We start from the raw sequence: 13,053 nt of genomic DNA, 5'->3' as shown, positions 1-13,053 counted from the left end.
ATAATATAGGCTTAATAATAAGTAAAACGTTATTTTCCCAAGATGTGAAGCACATTTTTTTCCTTTCCTACAGAGTTTAACTGTACCTTCTTTCTACAGAGGTTACCAAATACGCCATTATAAACACTAATAAATGGTTCTGGTCGAATTTGGGTGGATTTATTCTTTTTTTTTGGTTATTTTTGAGCCCAGATCCCGTTGGTTTCTGTGGTTTGGGGCTGCATCTTAAAAGCCCAGAATGTTCATTTCGTGACGTTTGCCGATGCCAATGTTGCCTGTATTTATGATATGACCATGTTTTCTGAAAACTAACATACTTACCATGTTTACAGAGAATCGTTTGCTGTATATAAATATATCTTTTTATAGTTCTGTGCTTTGCACAATCAAAAAATGTAGGTTCGTTGCTTCGTCCGTGTTTTTCTCCCAAACTGTTTCGGCTTTTTTCTTTTTTTTTTTAAAGATAAAACATCTTCAATGACCTTGGACTGTAACGCTCAACATTTCTCAGCTGTGTCAAAATGGTTTACTAGTGGCTTCAAAAAAATTAAAAGGAGTTTAAAAAAAAAAAGAGAAAAAAAAGAAAGAAATGATGTTGCCCTGACAGAAGATATGATGGGCGACTGCTTGGCTTATGTTGCTTATTGTTCACTAGAGCTGGCAACTGATTATTTCCAAGTGTACCAGCAATGCAAAAAATAAATATATAACATAACATCTGCTTTCATTTTGTCTTTGACTCATTTTACATTCAAACTGAGCTTTCACATGTAATGTTTGTTAATTCATGTTCTCAATTTTCTTTATTGCAGTTAAAAATCTGAAGGCCGGTACAACAATACCACCATGATCTAGAAGTACTTCAATGACAGGAATCTGATTTGCATTTAGTGCAGAATGGATTTAAACATGGTATTTTATTTATGGCATTTCATATATTTATTATACATAGTATTAAAGTATAAATATTATGAAATTATGTACATAAAAAGTGTTCCCCAGCAAAGACATCTGGAGTTCCTTTCGGCCAATGGGATTCTGTTTCCTTAAGGATTCTGTGATTTAAAAAAAAATATATATATACAAATAAATAAATAACTAAACAACCAGGCAGGAAAACATTTTCACAATAACGTTTGGTGCCTAAATTTGGCACATACATCACTCATATTCGAATGTACATAAACAACTGATCTGTTGAGCAATACATTAACATTAATTTGAACGTGTTTACAATATTCCCGTACACAGAACGTCTAACTGACCGAGTCGTTTGCAGACGTCTGCGTCTCCTCCGGCACGATCTCTGTGCCGGCATCAGCTATGGTTCCCAAATACACGATGTTCCGGTGCAGAATCTGCTGGTATCTGTGAAGGAGATGAAGTACATACTTCATTAAAAGCACTAAAGCATATGAAGAGAACAGACGCGTGAAACACACGTACTGGACACACTCTGTGGCTCGGCCCTTCTGCAGATACTCTGTGATGCATCTCACCAGCTGATCGTTCTCATCCAGCAGCTGCAAAACAGTGGCGATCAGTTAGTAGATTAACTTCAGGAAACACTTTAAAACTTTATATATTATACACTTTAGTAGGTCAAGATTTTCTGCACCAGAAGGATTTTAGTTCATAACCATTTTAAAGCATCTTTCTGAACCTCTGACCTGATGCATGATACACTGACGAACACGGAAGCGCAGAGAATAAGCAAAACCAAACACTGATCATGAATTACTTGGCTTATGCTACTCCTAAATCATTCGTCGGGTCAGAGGTCACTCTACCGCCGGAACTAGACTCGCATGTGGACGTCACCGGAAGCCAGTTATTATAGTTTATTATAAAGTTATAAATATGTATATTTTTCTTATAAAAACGCATGGCTTTGCTTCAGAAGGCCTTTATTAACCCCTAGAGCTGTACAGATTACTTTTATGATGGATGGATGTGTTTTTTTTTGGGCTTCAAAATCTCAGGTACCATTCACTACCATTATAAAGCTTGGAAAAGTCAGGATATTTTTAAATATAACTGTGTTCTGTTGAAAGAAGAAAGTCATACACCTAGGATGGCTTGAGAGGGTGAGTAAATTATGGTATCATATTCATTTGAGTGAACTATATCTTTAGGTTGTACCCACCTCTTTTTTATATATATATAAGCGATTTCTTTATTTTTCTGAATTTCTTTTGTTTTACTTTGCAGATTTTATTTTATCCACAAGAACAAATGTCTCATCAACACTGTCTAGATTCTTCCATGTTAAAATTTTCCCATAATGTAAAATCTCTAACTCAATTTAAAATAACACATTTGGGCCATTCCACCGAATGGGTGACATTTGCTTGTTGTATTTCTTCAAAATTAAACTTTATTTTTTATCTTTTTCAACATTGAATCTAATACTACACATATTTAACTATTCAAAATGTGTATTGGTCAATCTCAGGCAACTTTATTTACTTTTTTACAAGGTTTAAGCAGAAGATGGGCGCATGTTTTCTCAATCCTGTTACCGAAAACCATGTGCCATTTAAAAAGCAAGTTTAAAAGCATGTCAATTAATTCCTTTGTTTTCCCCACAAGAAAGTGTTTATTTTAAAGAAATTGTTGGTTATTTGTTCCAAAAATGTATATTTGTGACAATAAAATCACTATTAAGGCAAGGTGTATTTTAATAAAAAACACAAAGCCATTTTTTTCATTTTAAAGAAGACCAAAGCCTCAAGTTTATATATTTTTTAAACAATTTCATTGATTAAATAATTGTATAAATGATGGGCCAAACAAAACTGATAAAAACAGTGATTTCATTTAATTTTTTTAGAAAAATGAAAAAAATAGTAACAGGACTGAAAGTAACAGGATTGAGTTTTCAAGCAAAAAGTTATCAAATACATGGCATATGGCCACATAGTACATGCTAATAGCATGAGGACACTGAGCCATTTCTAGTGCCTTTCCAAAAGTTAATATTTTTAAAATAAACAAATAAAATCTAAGAAAAAGTTTAGGTAACAGGACAGTATGTTGAGATTGACCTTCTCAGTCGTAGTTACAATTTCATCACATATACAGAAATTAAAATGAGAAGACTAACTTATGGTCTTCCCATTGCCTTCAGAAGATCCAGATGATGCAACTTACTGTTGAAAATGGTCTTGTGGAATATTCCCAGTTTTTCAGAGGGGGTAATGTGTTAGGGTAACAGGACTAGGGTAACCCGGGGACATGACTAAAATGTGTATTTTATCTCAAATATTAGATAAAATGTCTTTTTCTTTTTTCATTTTAAAGCAGATTGGATATAAAGTCACACAACAATAAAAAAAAAAAATCAGATTTCTGAAGGATTTGAATCATTATATTTCATTGTAAAGTTTAGAGATGGAGAGTGGGGACATGCAGAAAATGCAATTTTTTAGTGTTCTATGTAGTTTTTATCTAAGTTTTTAAATATACATTTTAAATTTGTAGGTAGCTTAATGTGCAGGACATTTTGCTTAATAATAAAATGTATTTTAGAGTTAATTTTCATGCAATTTTATACATATAATGTCCTGGGGACACAAATGTCACCCTTTCGGTGGAATGGCTCATTTATTATATTATCTGCCTAACTGATTAAGGCTTTCTTTGTTTAACTTTGTATTTTCACTTTTTCTATTTCAAATGCAGTGTTCTTCTCAACAGTAAAAAGTCCATGTCTAGCTTAACTTGTTAATTTAAAGTTTTTTAGAGAACAAAATCAAAACTAGGGATTTGAATACAAACACTTGAGTTTACTCGCTTTGGAATTTTGATCAGTAAATGTAAAATTGGTAACGTTCACACTTATTTTATAACAACAGGTGCGACTCTCGAACTCTCGCGTTCACACTGCAGCAAACAGAAGTGGCGCGAATTTAACGTTTAAATCTTAACGAACATGTTTTTAACTGAACATGTTTTTAACTAAACCTGCGTGAACGCGCATAACGGACAACTGACGAGAGCAGCTCCGATGAAAGAAAGAAACTGACTGGATCTACAATCTTTATATTGAATTTAGCCAATATCTGCATCTCCGTAAGTTACCAAAAACACACAACACCACATACGAGACCCGCATAAATGACGTAACGTTAGTTCTCCAGTACGGTTCGTCATTTCCGTGAGTCCTGAAAACATACCGGTAACTTATATGGCTGAGGTCGTTTATAGAAAGCGGCTGTTTCTCTCTTAAATAACAGAACTGTGTGTGTGTGTGTGTGTGTGTGTGTGTGTGTGTGTGTGTGTGTGTGTGTGAGTGAAAGAATTAAGCACTGAGTTCAAATGTTTACTCACTCTTTGAATTGTCTCCTGGTTGATTTGCGCTTTTCCGCGCTGCCGTTTCGGAACAAAAACAACAGACATTTTCACGGGCTCGAAAACTCAAAGCATCTAAGCGCCTCAAACGGATATATTCAGCTCCAATGAGCTTCTGCAGATGAGAAACCGCTTCAGAAATCCCAAACCTTGAGCAACAAATCGATGAATATCAACATTATATTATGTGATCAACAACAGTCTCCATCAGAGCGACTCGTTTCTTCTGTGTGGTTGTGGTTCGGATCTTTTAGTGACTCGGTTCATTACTGACCTCTGCCGGCCATTTTGCTGCACTGACGCGTTTTCGTATGCAGTTTAGTCAATATACAATATATCATCATACCGAGAACAAATGTAAAACAAGCTCACCAAGTTGATACAAATACTATGTATCTTATGTATTGCATAGAGCTTTGCTTCTCTTTTGTCATTAAGTTAAAATAGCCTAATTTAGTAGAATTAAAATGCCAAGATGGCATGTAAACTGACATCATATTTCTTATAAGCTCTGCAACTGTCTTTGAAACAGGTTAAAATGCCAAATGAATTCTAAAATGTCAATATATTGCTTAAAATATGTAGCAAAATATGTCCGCCCCTGGTTTGATCTGATGGGTGGACAAACCGAAAGTAGGCCTACTCTACTATTTCTGCCATTCCACTAGATGGAGCTCCAGGAAGGTCATTTGTGTTAGGAGAACCCTGAACTGCTCGTTATTACAACAGCATACTAAAGTGATAGTTGTGAAAAGTTAAAATTTCTGTCATAATTTACTCACCCTCAGGTTATTCCAAACCTATATCAATTTCGTTGTTCTGTTGAAAACAAAGGAAGATATTTTGAAGAAAGTTTGTTTAAAAAATAATTGTGACGTACAATTACAATCCCTTCACACACCACACAATTTAAAACGGACCTTATGGGGGAGGGGGGAACAAAAGCACACAAGTCCCAAGTGCCCTAAAACAATATAACTTGAAGATAAAACTATGCAGCACAGGTATACACACACACACATATATATATATATATATATATTAGGGCTGTCAAATGATTAATCGTGATTAATCAGATCCAAAATAAAAGTTTTTTTTACATAATATATGTGGGCGCACTGTGTATAATTATTTTGTATATATATAAATAAACACACATGCATGTATATTTAAGAAAAAAATATTATTTATGTATAAAATATTTATATTTATATATAATATAAATTATATATAAATCTATATACAGTATATACATGAAAATATTTCTTAAATATATACAAGCATGTGTGTGTATTTATATAAAATAATTATACACAGTGCCCCCACATATATTATGTAAAAAAAACCTTTTATTTTGGATGTGATTAATCACGATTAATCATTTGACAGCCCTAATATATATATATATATATATATATATATACAAATGTATATTTGCTTTACTTTGACTACGCTTAAAATCAATTTAAAGGTGCATTGCACAAGTCTTTGCAGAACTATGCCCCCTCTTGCGACAAGCGAAACTGCATTTGGAATGAACTACAAGCCGGTCTCTTTGAATCCATCTTCTACTTTTGTCGAAAGTTGACTAAAGTTTTGTCGCTCGAGTTGTCTTCGCTGATACGGAGAATTGCGGCGAATACACAAACCTCAAATCAGCGGTTTGAAACCTGCCAGACATAGCCAGGTGAGCGTGAACGCGCATGACGTCACGCCCAGTCTCAAATTCGAGCCCGATTCCCTCTTATATATTTTACTGTACAGGATTATAGAGGCAATCTCAGTGCGCAGAGAAGGGCTCATTCAGCCCATCAGGCAGTTCTTTAAGCATGTATAGGATAGAAAAACAGGTATTTTTAACATGAAAAGTTGCGCAATGCACCTTTAAGTGTTAGTGCTAATCAGTGCATTTATATTAGTGTACTTAAGTACCAAAGTTGGCAAAATGTACTTATAACTAGTAGCATACAATAGTACTATATTTTGAATAAGTCAATTTAATTAAAGGATTTAATTAGGATTACTATATAAAAGTATAAGATTTAACTAATTTCAAGCATTCAAAGCACACTTTTAAGAAATACAGTAATAAAACTCCTTTGTATATTTTTGTGGTAGTATACTTTATTTCAATGCACTACAAATCAATTTATGGATCAATTGGTGGTATTTAGTATACTTTTTAAAGTGCACTGAAGTACTACTGAAGTAGAAATGCTTTTAATTAGTGTAATTATAATGTACAACTTTTACAATTTTATTTAGCACAAAAAAATAAGAATGTAGCCTACTACAAATGTGGGGCCCCTAGGCTGCCTACGCAAGCCTGTGCATTAATCCGCTCGCTCCGTTTCATGATTATCTATCGTCTGCTATATTTACTTCTTATTTTTTTAAATCCAGGCAATTGTTTGATGAAACATTGTTTAAAATTAAGATACAATTAATACATTGATAGATACATTGTATTGAACAGAGCTGACGCCATTCATTAGAAATATCCTTATTAAAAGGATGATTTTTTTTTTTTTTAAAGATTTCGCTTTCCTTAGTCACACGGCAACCTTTTCACGAATATGACTTGATATGAAGGACAGATATTTTGTTTACATCCACCTTTCCGCTTCCGATCTGTTGCGTGAGATCACGTGAGGCGCTTTCTCTGGCACGAATCTTAATAACATTGTGTAGTGTGTGATGCGCCACGATTTTCAAATCTTGTAGTGTGAGCATGTTTAAGATTTGAGGTAAGAAAATCTGCAAAGATTCTCCTTAAGTGTGAGCTGCAACCAGATTTCAAAATCGGTTAGGATTTTAAAACTCCTGTAGAGTGAGCGAGGCTCCTGTAGTGTGAGCGAGTATGTTCTTGACATTAGAGTTTTGAGAAATGTGAACTACGTCATTTAAAGCCTTTAATTGACTTTAGACTTGACTTGAATAAGTTACTGTTAACAGGTGTAAAAGTTCGCTTCTAGTTAATGTAACGATAGGCATTCTATTGAGTAACCACAAGGTGGCAGTATAGCCTTGCCTGTTGAGTGATGTTACATGTGAGGAACAAGAACGAGAAAACGTTTTAAAAAAAATAACAAATAAAGAGAGCTGCTAAGGCCCTGTCCCAAATGGAACCCTAAGCACTCGCGGTCTTCCTCTGAGTCCGCACTTTCGTAACGTAATGCCGCTTTGAATGTCGGGAAGAAGTCTGCTGTGGAGTCCGCATCAGCACTAGCCTGGTAATACCAGACTCTGCTACTTCACTTTGCTTCGTACACAGAGTCTGGGATAGCATAATAGAGAAGTGTTTTCTCTCTCGCTAGGGGGCGCGTACTGAAGTTTAAAATCATTGGTTACCCGTAAGCCAATCAGATAAGTTTGTTTATGACGTATGTTAAGCGCCGACACAGCCATCGAACCACAGACATCATGCATCGAACTCAAATCTATGATCGAACTTCCACTGTAAACACTTGATGATGCGAGCGAAATACCCGAGTGAACATGGCTATTACATGGATGTAATAGAATGACACAATGACACAATAGAATGAATATGCACAAACGAGCAGAGAGAGAGAGAGAGAGAGAGCCCCGGCCGCGCGCGCGCACTCCCACGTCTACAAACAACACGAGCGCTGTCTTGCTCTCTCTCCCTAGCGCATATTCATAAAAATCAATCGACAAGATAGTAAGAGGTCGGAAGACCGCGGTTTCACGTGGAGCATTTGGAGATTTTTAGAGATTATAGACTCTAGGAACAACATCTCAATGAACAACATCTCAACTATAAAGGCCTGTCTCATATAAGTTAGACGCCTATCTCAAGTACAAGCCGGTGCAGTTCGACGATTTGGGCAAATAAAAGCCTGGGCTATTATTTGAAGTTTTACGGTATTTAAGACCTGGAAAAGAAAAGAGACACTGACCTGTCAAAAGGCTCCCCAGTTTCTCGCTGACCATCGGTAATAGTTGATAAATTAAACTTTTCCCAAAGGGAGTAGGGCCACAACATCACCTCCATTCAAAATGTTTAATACACACTCTTCATGTTCCGGCTTCAGTTTGCTAATGCCGGGAATATTCTCCACAACAGAGCGAATTGCATCCGCGTCTCCATATCAGCGGTCGTTTTCGATTTCCCTGACCTAATCTTAAACACGGCGCTTACCGACTACGTCACGGCTTTCAGCCCGCCCTCTGTTCGTTGATTGGCCCGGCTGTTTTCAGGCCGGTGGAAAACAGAAAGATAGGCTGCTATCTCAGACTGACTACAGGAGCGAAATGAAATTAGCGGAAGTAGGAAGTCTGACGTAGTCAGGCTACATCAGCACGGGCTTGGCAAAAGTGCGCATCAAGGGCGCAAATCGACCACACGGGGCGCTCGCGAGCACCCTTCTGAGATCTAAAAATGACAAATGGGACACACTACGGTCTCACGGACTTAACGGACACGCGCACGCGGCAGCCATTGTGCACATGAAGTGTGCTATTTGGGATTGGGCCTATCACACAGAGCTAGCAGCAGGTGAGTCCGGAAGTGACGTATGACGATAGTTTGGACGGACCGAAGGCAGATTGCATTCGAACTGTATCATGAGTGTAGCAATGGGCTATAGTTCAGATGGTGACGACAATGGGTTGTATTCAGATATGGATATCAGCCAAACTAAAAAGGCAAGGAAAGAATCTTGGTCTGAAGCAAGTAGTGGAGGAGAAAGTACTACAAGACAAGTTAATAAAAAGATAAAGGCTAAACCTAGTGGGAGTAACGTTAGTAGGCCTGATGATGAGAAGCAGGAAGAATGGAAAGTTATTATTACGCTTAGTAATGATAAAGGTCACTTTCATCCAGTTCAGGTGACCAAAGCAATTGAGAAGGATATGGGAAAAATTAAATATGCTAAATTATTGAATAACAGAAGAATGCTAATTTCAGCAGTAAATAAGAAGCAGCAGGAAATGATTTTGAAAATGAGTAACCTTGGTGGTGGAAAGATTAAAGTGCATGTACCAGGAATGGCAGCAAAGTTAAGAGGAGTGATTTCAAATGTTCCTCTGGAAATGTCCGTGGAGGATGTGAAGAGTGAGATAAGAGGTGGGAAAGTACTAGAGGTCAAAAGACTTCAAACTAATAAAGGTGGTGTTAAATCTGACAGTTTATCTGTACTGCTTGTTTTTGAAAAATCTTTGCCTGGTGAAGTTCAAATGGGATGGATAAACTACAAAGTCAGGGAGTATATTCCCCAACCGTTAAGGTGCTTTAAGTGTCAGAGAATAGGACATGTAGCACAACAATGTAAATGGAGACAAAGATGTGCGAAATGTGGAGGAGAACATGAATATGGCAAATGTAATAAGGATACCAAGCTAAAATGCTGCAATTGTGGAGGTGAGCATAGCGCTGCATATGCCGGATGCGTGGTCCAGAAACAAGCTAAAGAAGTACAGAGGTACAAGGTTGTGAATAAGGTGTCATATGCAGAGGCTTTAAAAAGCATGGGCACTTATGAAAGCAAGGAAAATAGACCAATAGTGTGTCATGAAAACATGAATGAAAGCGCAATGCATGGAGTAGGCCTTCCCCAGAGGTCAGGTATAAGGAGAATTCAGCCAGTACCAGTAGACATAACACCAGTAAACACACAGCAAGCATGTAGGCATAAGTGTATAGTGGAGGAGAATACCTTGATGGTAGAAAAGAAGAGTTTTGTAGCTTTTATATGTAAAGTTGTGAATGTTGCCACACGACAAGAAAGGAAAAGTGACAGGATCAAGACAGTGGTAGAAGCTGCAGAGGAGTTTTTAGGCATCCGAGATTTAAAAGCTGAAGATATACATAGTATGCTAAGTGCAAACAATGATGGAGGGTCTCAGAGTGTTATTTGAGCTTATAATGGTGTTCCATCTTTTGCAATGGAATGCTAGGAGTCTGATTGCAAATGGTCAAGAGTTTAAACAGTTTGTAGTAGAGTCTGAAGATAGACCTGATATTATTTGCATTCAAGAGACTTGGCTACAGCCTCACCTTGACTTTAATTTACCTGGTTATGAGTCTGTTAGGTTTGATAGAGGTGAAAGTCAGGGTGGAGGATGTGCAACATTTGTAAGGGATGGGATACCATTTAGAAGAATAGAAACTGCAACAGAAATAGAATGTGTAATTATTGAAATTTATAAATCAGATGGGCAATTAGTAGTAATCAACGTATATAACCCTTGTAAATCATTAAATCCAGAAACCTTAGAGGAAATAATAAGGGGACAGAGAAATGGGAAAGAAATATGGTGCGGAGACTTCAATTCACATAATAGTCTGTGGGGAAGTAAACATACTGATAGTAATGGTGAAGCAGTGGAAGAATTGATGGATGTTAGACAACTAGTTTGTTTAAATAATGGAAATGGCACAAGAATTGACATACGTTCTAACAAATTGTCTTGTATTGATCTAACTCTTGTTTCTAATAATATGGCAAACTCTTGTGAATGGAAGGTAAAGGAAAGTACAACTATAGGGAGTGATCATTTTCAAATACTTTGCTCTACAAATGTTGAAATAGATCTTCAAGAAAGGCCTAATCACAAGAAGTGGGAGTTTAATAAAGCTGATTGGGAAAAATGTAAAGAAATTTGTTGTATTACAGCAGAGTCGATTTAAATGCAGGGAGATATTGAAGAATGTGCATCTGAAGTTACACATTTAATATTGAATGCAGCAGTTAAAAGTATACCATACAAGCCAAATAAGTGACAAAATAGCGCAAACATTTTCCTATTTCCATGTTGTGATTTGTATAGTCATAGAGTGCACAAAAAACAAAGTCACATGAGACACAGACATATTTTAACCGTATAAATACTGGGAACTATATTCTCTGAAGGCGAAGCACTGCTACTTGGGCGGAGTGATAACCGCAGCACCTGAGACGCGCCGTGGTGAGGAGCAGAGAGCGCGTCTCAGGTGCTGCGGTTATCACTCCGCCCAAGTTTCCCTCGCTCGAAAGCTTGACAGACCTCCCGCGCCTAGTTACGGTTGCTAAGCCACGATTGGCCAGTGGCGGTTTTCGGGCGTGGCTTAGCGAAGGGTCAATTCTTTTGTTTTAATCATCTACAAGATCAACCCGGCCGGTGCAAGACTCAAAGCGTTAGGAATCTGGATGAACGTAATTTCAATAAATAGTTAAATAGATCAATCAAAGATTCACCTACATTAAATGATTAACAAACATCAATTAAACCTTTTTCATTTTTGGAGTCAGATGAAACAAAGAGGAAAAAATTACTTTGCCACACTGAAAAGACAGTAACGTGCAGAAACCTTCTTGCTTATCGGAAACTGTCATTGGACCGATTGGGAAGGCCTTACAAATAGATAGATTAGCAATTATACTGCACATTTAGCATAGGCTAAAAAATAAAATAAAAGCCAATATATAGGCAATCTTAAAATATGTGAACCAACATATTTGACCCCTCAGCAATTGTTTTTGAATCAGGGTATTTCATTTAAATATATTTTTTAAAAGAACATTAACCCTTGTGAATCCTTATGGAATTTTTTTGTCTCTTTCAGTTTTTTTTATATATATATATTTTGCCAGTGTTAATGCCAATTTTGGAACAGGTGTGTATTTTTATTGGAATTTTACTATTTAACCCCCATTTCCTTAAAGCACTAGGTACATAAAATAGTTCCCCTTAGGACCTTTTGGACAAAAAAGCGATTTTTAATCTCAGGCCATTTAACTATAAAATGATGCAATCTTTGTTAAGAGGCTTTTATTCTGTTGGCAATGTTTCAAAATTGAATTCTTGCTTTATTCCTGTTTTCTGCATATTATAGAGCCAATTGGATAAATTATGCAGGCATAATTGTGTGGGTGTGTGTGTTGGTAAGGATGTCAGAGTGTGGTTGTGTGCTTCTATTGGAGAGAAAAACTACTGCAAATCACAAACCAAACACTGTACACCAGTGGAGCTTTGCTGGCATCTAATGGGGAAAATTTGGGACTGCGCCCAAACAAAATCTTACTGAAAGCTCATTTTATATTATATTTTAATTTTAGAGATATCAACCTCAAATTTGGACCACAAGTTGTTTAGGTTTAGATTTTATAGCAGTTTTAGAGTTCATAAAATGTTTCTATAAAATACATATTTTTCATATAAAATAGTTTAATTTTTTTAACTTTTTTTACTTCAACAATAATCTGCCAAAGGTCTTCTTTAAAATGAGACCAAACTTAAGTTTGTACTCTTAAGCTTCAAAATTGTATGACAGTTTTTTGACAGACATTTTTGTCCACTATGAACCATGTGTAACTTTTTTTTTTAAATGGATGCACAAGGGTTAAAAAAAATCTAACAATAAAAATGCTTATTATTGCACATTCGACTATTGGTTATTGTTTGCAGAAATGTTTATTGATAAAAAACAAGGACACACACACACACACGGACAGGATACTGAACAACTATTTCTTTATTTCTCTTGTTGATTAAAAACCTTAGTTTGCCCCGTCTGAAGCCCTCTACGAGCACACCATGTACAACTGCTTTAATTCAGGAAAACAGAAACAAAAGAATAAACTTGCCAATCATATTCCTCCAGAGGACTGACCACAATAATCACATCACGCTTCTGCACGGCTGTCCAGTTTAAACTCTCGTACGAGGTTCGATCGACTTCATGGCGATATCAGG

The 13,053-nt window shown here is 36.4% G+C and overlaps 1 protein-coding gene across 2 annotated transcripts; it reads right to left on the bottom strand.

Annotated features, from left to right (window-relative positions):
- Positions 1 to 955: 955 nt before the first annotated feature.
- On the bottom strand, positions 956 to 4,618 carry ss18l2 (ss18, like 2). 2 transcript variants are annotated; one of them, XM_056243578.1, is made up of 4 exons: positions 4,333 to 4,617; positions 1,447 to 1,523; positions 1,266 to 1,368; positions 956 to 1,055 (listed from the first exon to the last, which is right to left on the bottom strand). In XM_056243578.1, the coding sequence occupies exons 1-4, from the start codon at positions 4,399 to 4,401 to the stop codon at positions 1,047 to 1,049; spliced, it is 258 nt and encodes an 85-aa protein (XP_056099553.1). In that variant the 5' UTR covers positions 4,402 to 4,617; the 3' UTR covers positions 956 to 1,046. The 2 variants fall into 2 exon arrangements, with proteins under 2 accessions (XP_056099553.1, XP_056099554.1); XM_056243579.1 differs by having other exon boundaries at positions 981 to 1,055; positions 1,248 to 1,368; positions 4,333 to 4,618.
- Between the last annotated feature and the right edge of the window lie 8,435 nt (positions 4,619 to 13,053).

The sequence above is a fragment of the Rhinichthys klamathensis genome, unplaced genomic scaffold, assembly GCF_029890125.1.
Source record: "Rhinichthys klamathensis goyatoka isolate OS25496 unplaced genomic scaffold, OSU_Roscu_1.1 h1tg000813l_1, whole genome shotgun sequence".
Classification (NCBI taxonomy): domain Eukaryota; kingdom Metazoa; phylum Chordata; class Actinopteri; order Cypriniformes; family Leuciscidae; genus Rhinichthys; species Rhinichthys klamathensis.
Note: the sequence above shows the minus strand (reverse complement) of the source record. Positions and strands in the feature narration are given on the sequence as shown.

What these genes read in the sequence shown, in the direction of transcription:
- ss18l2 (XM_056243579.1), bottom strand. Translation starts at nt 4,401, where the DNA reads ATGTCTGTTGTTTTTGTTCCGAAACGGCAGCGCGGAAAAGCGCAAATC. An exon ending in ACCAGGAGACAATTCAAAGA is followed by an intron (nt 1,524 to 4,332) that starts GTGAGTAAACAT and finishes ACTGTTTTGCAG; the next exon opens with CTGCTGGATGAGAACGATCA. An exon ending in CGAGCCACAGAGTGTGTCCA is followed by an intron (nt 1,369 to 1,446) that starts GTACGTGTGTTT and finishes TCTCCTTCACAG; the next exon opens with ATACCAGCAGATTCTGCACC.